Source organism: Chiloscyllium punctatum, chromosome 32 (genome assembly GCF_047496795.1).
Source record: "Chiloscyllium punctatum isolate Juve2018m chromosome 32, sChiPun1.3, whole genome shotgun sequence".
In the NCBI taxonomy this organism is placed as follows: domain Eukaryota; kingdom Metazoa; phylum Chordata; class Chondrichthyes; order Orectolobiformes; family Hemiscylliidae; genus Chiloscyllium; species Chiloscyllium punctatum.
The window spans coordinates 57,702,911-57,718,715 of record NC_092770.1 but is presented as its reverse complement, the minus strand read 5'-3'; the positions used below and the strand labels follow the sequence as shown (position 1 = coordinate 57,718,715).

The 15,805-nt window shown below is 43.4% G+C and overlaps 1 protein-coding gene across 2 annotated transcripts in view; it reads left to right on the top strand.

The window, feature by feature from the left end:
- ddx11 (DEAD/H (Asp-Glu-Ala-Asp/His) box helicase 11) overlaps positions 1-15,805 on the top strand; it is an 81,492-nt gene that overhangs the window by 40,247 nt on the left and 25,440 nt on the right. For both annotated transcript variants that reach the window (XM_072552453.1, XM_072552454.1), the window contains exons 17-19: positions 1,333-1,467; positions 6,726-6,838; positions 8,333-8,405. In XM_072552453.1, coding sequence (XP_072408554.1) covers positions 1,333-1,467; positions 6,726-6,838; positions 8,333-8,405 — 321 coding nt within the window. The remainder of the gene's footprint in view (positions 1-1,332; positions 1,468-6,725; positions 6,839-8,332; positions 8,406-15,805) is intronic.

The window sequence follows — 15,805 nt, the reverse complement described above, 5'->3', positions numbered from 1 at the left end:
TAAACTCCATTATATAGTCCTCTATAGTCCCAGAGTCCTCAAATGTCCCTCATATGTTAAGCTTTTCATTCCTGGAGCCATTCTTGTGAACACTCCAGAGCCAACACATTCTTCCTGAGATATGGGGCCCAAAACTGCATACAATACTCCAAATGTACTCCAAATGAGCCTCAGAAGTACATCCCTGTTTTCATATTCAAGCCCTCTCAAAATAAATGCCATCATTACATTTATGTGCCTAACTACTGACTCAACCTGCAAGTTTATCTTGAGAGAATCCTGGACTAGAACTCCCAAGTATCTTTGCACTACAAACTTCAGACTTCTGAATTTTCTCCCCATTTAGAAAATAGTCCATGCCTCTATTCTTCCTACCAAAGTGCATAACCTCACACTTTCCCACATTATACTCCATTTTCCATTTCTTTGCCCAATCTCCTAACCTGTCCAAATTCTTCTACAGCTTCCCACCTCCTCAGTGCTACCTGCCCCTCTACCTATCTTTGTATTGTCTGCAAACTTAGCGCTCAGTTCCTTCATCTAGATGGTTAATATATAAAGTGAAAAATTGTGGTCCGAACACTGAGCCTTTCAGAACAGCATTGTCATGGACTGCCATCCTGAGAAGGACCCTTTTATTCCCAAGCTCTGCTTTCTTCCAGCTTCTTTCCATGCTAGCACCTTGCCTCTAACCACCAGCGGCCCTTTAACTTGCTCTGTAGCCTCCTGTATGGCACCCTGTCAAAGGCCTTCTTGAAGTCCAGGTAGATAGCATCTATTAGCTCTCCTTGGTCTAACCTGCTTGTTACTTCCTCAGAGCATTTCAGCAGGTTTGTCAGGCATCACGTCCCCTTGATGAAACCATGCAGACTTTGCCCTGTTTAACAATACACTTCCAAGTATTCAGAAATTTCATCCATCACAATGGATTCCAGGATCTTACCCAGGTTAGGTTAGTTGGGGTCTGTAATTTTCCACCATTTGCTTTACTCCCTTTTTAAACAAGGGTGTCACATTAGCGATTTTCCAGTCCTCTGGGACTCTCCCGGATTCTGCAATTCCTGAAAGATCACCTCTAACGCGTCCACTATCTCTTCAGCTATCTCCCTTAGAATTCTGGGGCATACTCCATCTGGTCCAGGTGATTTATCTACCTTCAGGTAAAACGCAAAACCAAAATCCAGATCAGAGAAACTAATTTATTACAGTTGGAATGGATCCTGGAAGATATTTCTGTGAATTGATGTCTGTCTGTGCCACTGGTTGGCTCAAAGTACTCAGTGTCTGTTTTGTATTTCTGACTGTTGATTTGATCTGTTGTTTATTTGGTAGTTACACTCCATGAGCGGGGAGAGGACATCGAGGAAGAGCATCCTGTTATGTCATCTCCGATGATGCAGGTTGAGGGGTTTCTCTTTGCCCTCACCAGCGCTAACAAAGACGGACGAGTGGTCATTCAGAAACAAGGTAGGTATGAGATGTCTCTCGTACAAATTCCACATCTTTCGTCATTTGCTCTATTTCAATCAGGTGAGAAGGCAGTCATGTCATTTGCCTTTTACTATTCAGTTACTTCCTGTTCGATTCACTTCACCTCTGCTTCGTTTTGGAGCTCATCCATTGACTGTCCTTCCCTATTGCAGCCATGGCTCACTAAAAATACTCTTGGCTCCGAATTACAGTGTCATGAATCCAAGTCTCAATTCAAGACTTCAGCAAGAATCCTTGGCTGTCACTTCAATGCTGTACTGATGGAACACTGCACTATTAAAGATACCATCTGTCAGATGAGAGTTTCAACTGCCAGCTCTTGCAGATGGATATAAAACGTACTGTCATACAACTTTGAAGAAAAGGCTATTATTTGCTGTCCCCTCCACACTTCACATCAGCTCTGATGAAGAGTCATTTAGACTCGAAATTCTCTCTCCATAGATGCTGCCTGACCCACTGTGATCTCCAGCATTTATTTCCAAGGCAGTTATCCAGGATAATATTTACCCTTCAACCATCAAAGAAATAGATTATCTAGTTAGAATTGCATTCTTGTTTATGGGGCTTGTGGTATTAACTGCTCTATTTATTACATACAATAGTAATCATAATTTAAAAGTGCTTCATTGGCTTTAGGGAGCTTTGAGATTTCCTGTGATTGCAACTACATGTAACTGCAAGCCCCGTTTTTTATTTTACTTTAGTCCATGCTTTTTCATTTTTATATCTGTGATCTCTTCTGTTCTTTTTTTGTCCAAACTACATTCCATTTTCTGACTCCCCAAATTCGGTCTGCCATCTCCAAGGCACAAGTCAGGAGTGTGATGGAGTACTCCCCACTTGCCTGGGTAGGTCCAGCCCCAATAACACTCAAGAAGCTTGACACCATCCAGGACATAGCAACTCTCTTGATTGGATTACACCCACAAGCATCCACTCCCTCCACCACTGATGTACAGTAGCAGCAGTGTGTACTTTTTATAAGATGCATTGCAGAAATTCACCAAACATCCTTAGATAGCATGATCACTTACATCTCTGAGAAGGGCAGCAAATAAATTGGAACATCAATACCTACAAGTTCCCCTCCAAACCACTCACCATCCTGATTTGGAGATGTTTTAGTGTTCCTTCACTGTCACTGGATCAAAACCTTGGCATTTCCTCCTTAAGGGCATTGTGAGTCAGTCCACAGTGCATGGACTGCAGCAGTTTAAGGAGGCAGCTCACCACCACCTTCTCAAGAGCAACTAGAGGCATCTCATGAGCAAATAAAAATATCTAGCCTCCCTCATTACTCATTTTCCATTCCTGTAAGTGAGAAGTGAAATTGCTTAGGTTAGCCCTTCACTGAGTGCATTCTAAATAGCCTTTGAGTCATTACACCACTTAAAGGAGTCATTCTACCCATCGAGTCCAAACTGGTTCTGTAGAGCAATCTAATGCGTCCCTTTCCCCTGCATTATCCATATCTATTTTTCATTCACCCGTGGGATGTGGGCTTCATTGGCTGGGCCAGCATTTTTTATCCACTTCAGAGGGAAGTATAAGTATCAACCACGTTGCTGTGGGTTTGGAATCACATGCAGGCCAGACCAGGTGGGGAAAGCCGATTTCCCTGAAGGACATTAATGAGCCAGATGGGTGTTTCTGACAATTGGAAATTTTATGGTCATCATAGATTCTTAATTCTAGATGTTTTTTTAATAGATTCTGATTTCACAGAATATTAGCTAAGTTTCTGGGTTAATGGTCTAGTGATAACCCACTAGGCCATCACCTCCCAAGTAACCCTGCAAGTTTATTTCCATTGAAAATCTATAATCCTTGTCCCTTGGTCTTTTTACAATCAGCCATTGGGAACAAGTTTTATTTTGTCTATCTTTTCAAACCTATCATAACCTTGTATACCTCTAACAACCCTCATGCTCCAGGGAGAATAAGCCCCGATTCTGCAATCTAACCTTGGAGCTAAAATTTCCTCACCCTACAATCATTCTAGTTGATCTCTCTGACACTTTCAAAAGCCCTCACATTCCTCTCAAAGTGTACTGAACAAACATGGATGCAATGATCTAGTAGAGGCCTAGCCAGAACCGAATAAAGATTCAGCAATTTTGTACTCAATATCCAGGATCCAAATACTTTGCTAAATATTCTCAATATGTCCAATCTTCAGAATTATGCCACTTGAGCTCTCAATCATTTCTTCCTGTGTACTCTTTAAATCTGTGCCACATTGTCCATATAGCTTCCCTATATTGCGTCTGTCGATACTTTGTGCCAAAATGTTTCTCTGTTTATATTTCATCCTCCACGTTTCTGTCCATTCTGCTAGCCTATTCCTGTTGCAGTTGAATAGTGTCATCCTCAAGTTTAAGCACAGCCTATCACTACCCCTGCCTCTTGATTTGCACCTCATCCATTAACTCCACCACCTCTGGTCTTTTGTCAGCATCTCCTTCCTTAATAGCTCCAAAACAAACTACTCATTTGCAAATTAACCTTGTCCTCAGCCTCTAGGCATATTACCACCCTGGGGCTCATGTGGTGCCATCATAAATTGTCTCCCTCTGAGCTTGAGTTCAAGTACCACCTGCTCCAGAGCTGTGCCATAATATGTATGGAAAGATTGGTTAAAATTCTTACGATCACCCTCTAAGTTAATAATGGCTTCCTGTGTACACACTGGTTGACGTTTTGGGTTTCCTTTGACTTTAACTGCTCATTTTCTCACTGATGTCTTATTGTTTTATTGTTTGTTGGTACTGTCAGTCTCACTACCTTCTCTGATCACGCCTCCATTGCTAAAGCTGCCTCCAAGAACTGTTTATTTGCACAAGCAGTCTTTTCACATTAAACGCTCTTAACTCTGTATAAAACTCAAGCGTTTTTGAGATCTACACCATGTTGCTTTCTCTCGCAAGGTTCCTGTAATCATTTCTATGTTGCTAGATGAGATAAAGGAAAGCCTGTCATCCAAAGGAGGATACTTTTTAACAGTTATTCTCAACATTCTTGTATTTCTTTCTTACCCCACTTGCAGTAATGCTGCTTTAGCAACTAAGTATAAAGTTACTGTTCTGCGAAATTGCAAAGATTAGTCATTGGTATAAAGCTGAAAAAGAATGACGCCTATTATCCTGAACTCACCACATGAAAACTCAAGGAGCCGATCTGCAGAAACACCCGAGGCTAACAGCAGCTGATCTTTGAATTCTTCCACCTAGTAATAAAATCAGGAACATTTCTGCATTATGTGATAAGTAAATGCTTGCCTATCTCTCCTGTACTACAATGACACCCTGCACTATTGATCACTTTTACTCAAACTTTTGCAGTCTCTCGATACTGTGCAAACCCTCAGTCTGCCCTATGTCCTATACCCCTCAAGTGGTTTTTAAATCTTTACCCAATGTGATTAAACTATACATTTGATTTTATTTCTTTGCCTTTTCTACTCTTTGCAGCTTTAGAACTGTTTAGCACTGCACATAATTCAGACATAGGTATAGGAATTGTCTTAAATTGTCCCTCCCTGTCTCAAATTATTCTATATATCTTTTCATTGCACTACCATAAGATTTGGAGTGCTGGGATTGTTCAGATGGAGTCCATGGCTGTTGTTTCTGTTCAGGTTGCTGATCTAGATTTAAATGACAGTCCTGAGATGTGAAACAGCTCAATGACTAGTGCAATACAGTTAGGCTTCAGTTCACAAGAGATGTGTGAATCTGCCCTTCAATTGGTATAACTAAACTATTGTCCATCTAAACCGCTGGCTTTTACCCCTCCAGAATACCAACTGGAAGGCCTATTACTCGGTTGCTAATTTTTTTTAAACCAAGACAATTAGTCTATCCTTGATTACCATCTTTTCAGCTACTGCTCATTTTTCACAAAATCGAACACTTTCTTTTAATCTCTGTAAATACACAAACAATTAAAGAAATGTCTGAAACTCCTTCCCAGGATGACTCAGTGGATCAGTCTAACATTGGATTGAGGGGTTATTTGTCCTTGCTTCATTGTGACATGGGCCCTCAAATCAGAACCTTAAGTCAGATGTTCAGTGAGCAAAATTTGATTTGATGTATTGTTGTCACGTGTACCTCAGTACAGTAAAAAGTTTTGCTTTGTCTGCATTACAGGCAGATCATAATATACAAGGACATACAGATCGCCTTTCGTTATCCATGTTTACAAATCTGCTTCATCATGCCCTCTTTTTTTTTTTCTCCCTGTGCCCTCTTTAAAATATTGCCATTTCTTTCCTCTTTTCCTCCCCAGCACCATAAAAGCAAGCAGCTCCTCACTTGCCTATCTCCTCCAAACTATAGACCTTCAGAGCCATATTTGACATTCCAAATCCTGAGTTATGCTGCTTATTTTCTATAACAAAAAACCTCGTCTTCCTAATGATGGTACTTACAGTAAATCTCATGAAGGGTGTGGTTCTGACGACATATTTCTGTTAACATACACTCATCAGTGTGTCTAATTGGTTGGAGAATTTCTGTACATTTTCCTCTGGAGAGACTGTGGACACGATGGGATCCACAGCTGGCTTAGCTGAGACTTAACTCAACACAAACTCCATCCTAGATTAATTTGAGTGTGCAGCTCTTGCTTCAGCCAAAATTAACTCCACACTCAGGGTCTGAGGATGTTGTAGACTTGCGGACCAGCACACAACTCATGGAGTGCTGTTTTATTACTGGGAAGGCTTTGACCTGTTCACTGGCATGATTTGCTGTTTTATCTCCAATTTTAGCTCAACCAGCACAACAAAAGCAATTTGACTGGTCATTCATCTTAAACTGTAGTTATCTGTATCATGGAGATGTCTACTACATCTGCCTGACTAACAACACCACTCTGGTCGTCCATTCGTGAAACACTTAGTTACATTAGTAGATTGTTTGTTAGATTCACATCTTTCAAATGTTATCTGTCAGAAGTCCATGCTTGCTGTAGTATCTTCTGTTTCTCCATGGTTTCCTTTCCCAGTTCTCCACTCTACGATGCTTGCCTCACAGTAAAAAGGGCAGGAAAGCATTGGCTGTGCTCACAGCTGTTAACCACTGATAAAGAAAGGGCAAGTCACTGTGTTGTCCACAGCCTCTTCAGCAGAATCCGATGGCAGATATGAAGGACTGGTGCCTTGAGCTGATTGATTCAGTGTTGTTTTAAGCTGGGCTTATGTATGAACTTGGCTCTGTGTCTTGCAGGTACAGTGTCCCAGAGCAGTCTGAAGTTCTTACTGTTGAATCCAGCAGTCCACTTTGCTGAGGTAGTGAAGGAGTGTCGAGCAGTGGTCATCGCTGGAGGAACAATGCAACCGGTAGGTGTTTCCTGATGCGAATGAGCAATGTTTTAATTTATATCCAGTGATTCCTGCTAGAAACCCTGTTCCATTTGTATGTCTTAGCACACATCAACTTCAGGTCAGATCATCATGTATGAGTGTCGTGCACCCCGGTCCTGTGAATGAAACAGTGTCTTGGGTGAAATGCCTGTGGAGTCTTCTCAAACTTGTGGTGTTGCCGGTAACCCCTAGATCTCAATAAAGACTAAAGCAAATAACCTTTTATTTTCAGGGAGCAAGGGAGAAACAGCTTAGAAATGTGTGCTGTTCTCTTTTAATCCTCACACCTCATTACTTAAAGGAAAACCTTTCAAAACTGCTGTGCAAAAGCCTTTCAGAGTCTACAGGCAAGGGTTTCAGACCCCCAAGAAAGCCATTCTAGCCAATTTGTAACAATAATTAGCTGTGATTGTAGCTGAAATTAGACTGCTGAATGGACTCAAATCTGATGTTGATCTTGCTTTTTTTCACCTCCTGCACAGCCATAACTCTGTATGCCTCATTATGTTCAGTCACCCTATGATATGAATGTCCTTATGATCTGCCTGTAATGCAGGCAAAGCAAAACTTTTCACTGTACTCAGGTACACATGACAACAATACATCAAATCAAATTTTGCTCACTGAACATCTGACTTAAGGTTCTGATTTGAGAGCCCATGTCACAGTGAAGCAAGGACAAATAACCCCTCAATGTAATGTTAGACTGATCCACTGAGTCATCCTGGGAAGGAGTTTCAGCCATTTCTTTAATTATTTGTGGATTTACAGAGATTAAGAGAGAGTGTTCAATTTTTGTGGAAAATGAGTAATAGCTGAAAAGGCGGTCATCAAGGATAGACTAATTGTCTTGGTTTAAAAAAAAATAGCTACTGAGTAATAGGCCTTCCAGTTGGTATTCTGGAAGGGTAAAAGCCAGTGGTTTAGATGGACAATAGTTTAGTTATACCAATTGAAGGGCAGATTCACACATCTCTTGTGAACTGAAGCCTAACTGTATTGCACTAATCATTGAGCTGTTTCACATCTCAGGACTGTCATTTAAATCTAGATCAGCAACCTGAACAGAAACAACAGCCATGGACTCCATCTGAACAATCCCAGCACTCCAAATCTTATGGTAGCGCAATGAAAAGATATATAGAATAATTTGAGACAGGGAGGGACAATTTAAGACAATTCCTATACCTATGTCTGAATTATTTGCAGTGCTAAACAGTTCTAAAGCTGCAAAGAGTAGAAAAGGCAAAGAAATAAAATCAAATGTATAGTTTAATCACATTGGGTAAAGATTTAAAAACCACTTGAGGGGTATAGGACATAGGGCAGACTGAGGGTTTGCACAGTATCGAGAGACTGCAAAAGTTTGAGTAAAAGTGATCAATAGTGCAGGGTGTCATTGTAGTACAGGAGAGATAGGCAAGCATTTACTTATCACATAATCAGAAATGTTCCTGATTTTATTACTAGGTGGAAGAATTCAAAGATCAGCTGCTGTTAGCCTCGGGTGTTTCTGCAGATCGGCTCCTTGAGTTTTCATGTGGTGAGTTCAGGATAATAGGCGTCATTCTTTTTCAGCTTTATACCAATGACTAATCTTTGCAATTTCGCAGAACAGTAACTTTATGCTTAGTTGCAAGTTCAGACAGATCATCCAGATCTTGTGAGCTCTCATTTCATGGTCTAGTGTAAGGAGAATATGTAGCGTAGACCTGGAACTAGCATTTTTATAGCTCAGTGCTTTACTTATGATGCTGCTGTTTGATGAGTGGTCTGTTAATATTCCGTTCATACGGTGACTGTTTGGAGGCTGGTGTCCTGTCAGACGGATAGTGTTTGTAGTGGTACTGAGTACCGTGCCAGTTGGAGTGTGCTTGTGGTGGTGGTTAGGGCCCTGTCAGTTCGAGTGTGTCTGCGGTGTTGGTTGTTCGTGCCCTGTCAGTCAGAGTGTGCTTGTGGTGGTGGGTAGTGCCCTGTCAGTTGGGTTGTGTTTGTGGTGGTTAGTGCCCTTTCAGTCAGATACCATCTGACTGAGAGAGCACGAATCACTGCCACAGACACAATCTGACTGAAAGGACACTAACCACCGCCACATACCCCTGCTTGTTCCCATACCCATGACACCTTTTGCTTTTAGAAATCTATATCTTTCTTAATTATATTCAGTGACTTCTCCTCTGCAGCTTGCTGTGAGAGTGGATTCCACAGGTTCACTACTGAGTAAAGACATTTCTCTTCATATTAAAGGAAAAAGAATAACCAGAGAGAGAACAGGGTCCCTCAAGAATCAAAGTAGACATGTATGTGTAGAACTGCAGGAGATGGTTGAGGTTCTCAATGAACATTTGTACTCTGCATTTACCACGGAGAAAGACATGAAGACTAGAGAACGTGAGGAAGTTAATGGTGATATCTTGGGGACAGTCCATATCACAGTAGATTAGGTGTTGGATGGTGTTAGAATGTATGAAGGTGGATAAATTTCCTGATCCTGACCAGATATATCCAAGAACACTGCAAGAGGCTGGAGAAGAAATTGCAGGGGCCCTGGCTGATATTTTTGCATCATCGTTAGTCGCGGATGAGGTCCTAGAAGTCTGGAGGGTAGCGAATGTTGTGCTATTATTCAAGAAAGGCTGCAAAGAAAAGCCCAGGAACTATAGACCAGTAAGCTTAACATCTGTGGTGGGTAAGTTACTTGAGAAGATACTAAGGCATAAGGTATACGTGCATTTGGAAAGACAGGGTTTAATTAGGAGTAGTCAGCATGGCTTTGTGTGTGGGAGAGCATGCCTCACAAATTTGTCAGGGTTCTTTGATGAAGTGACCAGGAAGGTTGGATTTCAGTAAGGCCATTGGTAAAGTTCCACCTAGTAGGCTGCTCTGGAAGGTTAGATCGCATGGAATCCTAGGGAAGCTGGCAAATTGGATACACAATTGGCTTGCTGGATGGAAGCAGAGGGTAATAGTGGAAGGATGCTTGTTGGACTGGAGGCCTGTCACTAGTGGTGTGCCTCAGGGGTTGGTGCTGGGCCCAATACTGTTTGTTATCTATATCAATGATTTGGATGAGAATGTACAAGGCATGGTTAGTTAGTTTGCTGGAAAAGCACAGCAGGTCAGGCAGCATCCAAGGAACAGGAGAATCGACGTTTCAGGCATCAGCCCTTCTTCAGGAATGAGGATAGAACCCCACTGGTCCTCACCTACCACCCCACCAACCTCCATGTACAGCGTATCATCCGCTGTCATTTCCGCCACCTCCAAACGGACCACCAGGGACATATTTCCCTCCCCTCCCCTATCAGCGTTCCGAAAAGACCACTCCCTCCGTGACTCCCTCGTCAGGTCCACACCCCCCACCAACCCAACCTCCACTCCCGGCACCTTCCCCTGCAACCGCAAGAAATGCAAAACTTGTGCCCACACCTCCCCCCTTACCTCCCTCCAAGGCCCCAAGGGACACTTCCATATCCGCCACAAATTCAGCTGCACCTCCACACACATCATCTATTGCATCCGCTGCACCCGATGTGGCCTCCTCTATATTGGGGAGACAGGCCGCCTACTTGCGGAACGTTTCAGAGAACACCTCTGGGACACCCGGACCAACCAACCCAACCACCCCGTGGCCCAACAGTTCAACTCCCCCTCCCACTCCACCAAGGACATGCAGGTCCTTGGACTCCTCCATCGCCAGACCATGGCAACACGACGGTTGGAGGAAGAGCGCCTCATCTTCTGCCTGGGAACCCTCCAACCACAAGGGATGAACTCAGATTTCTCCAGTTTCCTCATTTCCCCTCCCCCCACCTTGTCTCAGTCAAATCCCTCAAACTCAGCACCGCCTTCCTAACCTGTAATCTTCTTCCTGACCTCTCCGCCCCCACCCCCACTCCGGCCTATCACCCTCACCTTGACCTCCCTCCACCTATCGCATTCCCAATGCCCCTCCCCCAAGTCCCTCCTCCCTACCTTTTATCTTAGCCTGCTGGACACACTTTCCTCATTCCTGAAGAAGGGCTGATGCCCGAAACGTCGATTTTCCTGTTCCTTGGAGGCTGCCTGACCTGCTTCGCTTTTCCAGCAACACATTTTCAGCTCTGATCTCCAGCATCTGCAGTCCTCACTTTCTCCATAGTTAGTTAGTTTGCTGATGACACTAAAATAGGCGGCATCGTGGACAATGAGGAAGGTTATCAGAAGTTGCAGCAGGACCTTGATCAGCTGGGGAAATGGGCTGAGAAATGCTAAATGGAGATCAGTATAGATAGGTCTGAGGTCTTGCATTTTGGAAAGTCAAATCAAGGAGTTTCATGGTGAATGGTTGAGCCTTAAGGACTGTAATGGAACAGAGGGACCTTGGAGTTCAGGTGAGGAAGGCTTTTGGCACACTGGCCTTCATCAGTCAGGACATTGAGTATAGAAGTTGGGAAGTGTTATGAAGGTGTGAGGGGTACTGTGCTTTAAGGAAGTATAAAAGCTAGCAAGGACTTAGAGAAGCACACAGGGTACTGGAAAACTTGAAATACAACATTTAGTCGAGCAGTTAAATTAGCTGGATTGCCTGGATACAATAAACAAATTTGAATTCGGCCAATTACTTTAAATTATGCCCCAAGATAACAAACTCCAATGAAGTTTGAATTTAGTATTTTGACAATATTAAAATCAATAAAACAATCCGATGCTTTGGGGTATAAAACTGGGAAAAGTTGAGCAGTTGAGGGAGAACTGCCAAACCACCAACATATACAGGCTGCTTGCAAATCAACTCTCTTAAAGGTACCTTTATCTATCAACGACCTGCGAAACAGAATCCCTAAGAAGTGGGTGACATGGTGGCTCAGTGGTTAGCACTTCGGCCTCGCAGCGCCAGGGGTCCAGGTTCGATTCCGACCTCGGGTGACTGTCTGTGTAGAATTTGCACATTCTCCCAGTATCTGCGTGGGTTTCCTCCGGGTGCTCTGGTTTCCTCCCACAATCCAAAGATGTGCAGGTTAGGTGAATTGGGCATGCAAAATTGCCCATAGTGTTCAGAGATGTGGAGGTTAGGGGTAAATGTAGAGAAATGGGGAATGGCTTTGGGTGGGATTCTCTTCAGACGGTCGGTGTGGACTAGTAAGGCCTGTTTCCATACTGTAGGGATTCTCTGAAGAAAACAGAGGAAAATACAGAGGACACTCGGCAAGCTGACTAGTTTTGAAATGTGATTACATATTTTTTGGGGTAAATCATAATCGGGATTTTTTTATCAGACAGGTATTGTAGAGGGAAAGGCAAAAGATAGGTGTAGATGGATGAGTTGTAAATAGTTGTTCATTAATATTCTCTGTTAAACTTAAAAAAAATAAAGTTGTTAATTTTTACTTTAAATAGTGACTTTTGGGATAGGTCCTGACCTCTCAAATTTTCACAGATTACTGCACAAGGTATATCTTTTCTGTGTTGCTGGTTTAAATTAGCAGGGGGGGTTTACCCTGTGTCGTAACAGAAGTTATGTTGCAGTTATACAGGACGCTGGTGAGGCCGCACTTGGAGTATTGTGTTCAGTTTTGGTCACCTTGCTATCGGAAGGATGTTATTAAACTGGAAAGAGTACAGAAGAAATTTACAAGGATGTTGCCAGGACTCAAAGGTCTGAGTTATAGGGAGAGGTTGGTCAAGCTAGGATCTTTTTCTTTAGAGCATAGGAGACTGAGGGGGGATCTTATAGAGGTGTACAAGATCATGAGAGGCATGGATAGGGTGAATGCACTCAGTCTTTTTCCCAAGGATGGGGAATCAAGGACTAGAGGGTATCAGTTTAAGGCTAGAGGGGAAAGAATAGAAGGGAACCTGAGGGGCAACTTTTTTACACAGAGGGTGGTATGGATATGGAGTGGGCTACCAGCAGAAGTGGTTGAGGCGGGTACTTTAATAACATTTAAAAGGCATTTGGACAAATACATTGATAGGAAAGGATTAGAAGGATATGGGCCAAGTGCAGGGAAATGGGGTTATTGTGGATGGACCAGTTTTGGTTGGCATGGACCATTTGGGCCAAATGGCCTGTCTCCATGTTGTAGGGCTCTATGACTCCCTGATTCTATGACCTGAGGATTGGGAACAGGTTAGAAGTCAGCAAAGGGGAACCGAGGGTTGGGTTATGAAGGAGAAAATAGAGTATGAGAGTAAGCTTGCAGGAAGCTGACTGTAAATGGTATAAAGAGAAAATGATTGGTGAAAACTAATATAGATCCTTTACAGTCAGAAGCAGGGAATTTATCATTGGGAACAGAGAAATGGCTGAAAAACTAAATTCATACTTTGCTTCTGTCTTCACAAAGGAGGACATAGATAATGCGCCAGAAATGATGGGGTGTATGGCGTTTAGTGAGAGGGAGGAACTGAACCAAATCTCTATAGTAGGGAAATGATTTTAGAGAAATGTATGTGTTTGAAGGCTGGTAAATCCAGGGCCTGACATTTTACACCCCAGAGTACTTTTGGAGTTGCCTTAAAACATATGGATGCATTGGTCTTCATTTTCCAAGATTTTATAGAAACTGTTCTTACAGATTGGAGGGTAGCTAGTGTAACCTCACTATTTAAAAAGAAATATAGAGAGAAAACAGTGAATTATAGACAAGTGAGTCTGATGTTACTAGACAGGGAGATCCTACAGAGCAGGGGACAGTAGTAGAAACAGACAGTCGGCATGGATTTATAAAAGGGAAATCATGCTTGACAAATCTACTGGTATTCTTTGAAAATGTATCTAGTAGAGTTGATCATGGGGAGCAAGTGAATATGGTTTATTTGGACTTTCAGAAGACTTTCGACATAAAGTGACACTGAAGAGATTAATGTTTAAAATTAAAATGCATGGGATTGGGGCTGGTGTATTCAGAAGGATAAAAAATTGGTTATTTAGATAGGAAACAAAGGATAGGTATAAAGACTTCTTCTGAATGGCAACCATGATGTGGAGGTGTTGGTATTGGACAAAGTCAGAAGTCACTCATAACCAGGTTACAGTCCAACAGATTTTTTTAAAATCACAGGCTTCACCTGATGAAGGAGCAGATTTTAAATAAAGCTGTTGGAGTATAATCTGTTGTCATGTGACTTTTGACTTCTTCTGAATGGCAGGCAGTAACTAGTGGGTAACCGCAAGGATTGGCACTAGAACTCCAGAGATATTAATGATTTAGATGAGGGAACAAAACATAATATCTCAATATTTGTCAATGACACAAAGGTGGGTGGAAGGGTGAGCTGTGAGGAGGATGCAGAGTTGCAGATATTTTGCAGTGTGATTTGGACAGGCTGAGATGATGCGCAGTGAGGTTAAAATCAACTAGGCAAAAGTGGGGACTGCAGATGCTGGAAACCAGAGTTTAGATCAGTGTGGTGCTGGAAAAGCACAGCAAGTTATCAGCATCTGAGGAGCAGGAAAATCGATGTTTCTGACATTTTTTTACAAACCCATCGACTCCCACAGCTACCTGGATTACACCTCTTCCCACACTACCTCCTGCAAAAATGCCATCCCGTATTCCAAATTCCTCCATCTCCACCGTATCTGCTCTCAGGAGGACCAGTACCACCACAGAACACACCAGATGACCTCCTCCTTTAGAGATCGCAATTTCCCTTCCCACATGGTTGAAGATGCCCTCCAATGCATCTCATCCACATCCTGCACCTCCGCCCTCAAACCGCATCCCTCCAACCGTAACAAGGACAGAACCCCCAGTCCTCACTTTCCATGCTACCAATCTTCACAGTATGTCAGCATCATCCGCTGACATTTCCGCCACTCCAAACGGATCCCACCACCAGGGATATATTTCCCTCCCACCCCTATCCGCTTTCCGTTAAGACCGTTCCCTCCATGACCACCTGGTCAGGTCCATGCCCCCCAACATTCCACCCTCCCCTCCCGTCCTGGCAACTTCCCCTGACACTGCAGGAATTGCAAAACCTACTCCCACACCTCCCCCCTCACCACCATCCAAGGCCCCAAAGGAGCCTTCCACATCCATCAAAGTTTGAACTGCACATTTATTGTATCCATTGTTTCCGATGTGGTCTCCTCTACACTGGGGAGACTGGACGCCTCCTTGCACAGCACTTCAGAGAACATCTCTGGGACACCCGCACCAATCAACCCCACAGCCCCATGGCCCAACATTTCAACTCCCCCTCCCACTCTGCTGAGGACATGCAGGTCCTGGGCCTTCCTTCACCGCTGCTCACTCACCACCCGACACCTGGAGGAAGAATGCCTCATCTTCCACCTCGGAACATTTCAACCCCAGGGCATCAATGTGGACTTCAACAGTTTCCTCATTTCCCCTTCCCCCACCTCACCCCAGTTCCAACCTTCCAGCTCAGCACCGTCCTCATGATCTGTCCTACCTGCCACCTTCCCACCTATCCGTTCCACCCTCCTCTCTGACCTATCACCTCCATCCACACCCCCATTCACCTGTTGTACTCTTTGTTACCTTCTCCCCCCCCCCCCCCCCCCAATTTATCTTTCCACCCTGCCTCTATTTCTGATTAACGGCTTTTGCCCGAAACATCAATTTTCCTGCTCCTTGGATGCTGCCTGACCTGCTGTGCTTTTCCAGAACCACACTGATCCAAACAGGCTGAGATGATGGGCAAATGCATGGCAGACGCAGGATTATGTGGATAAATATGAGGTTATCATATTGATAGCAAGTAAGAAAGGCAGACTATTATTTGAATGGCTGTAAATTGAGAGAGGGGAATGGTCAATGAACCCTGGATATCCTCGTGCACTAGTCAGTGAAAGCAAGCACACAAGACAGTAAAGGAGGCAGATTGTATGTTGGCCTTCATGTTGAGAGGATTTGAGTACAGGAACAAGGATGTCTTGTTGCACTATACAGGGCACTAAATGGGCCACACTTGGAATATTGGGTGCAG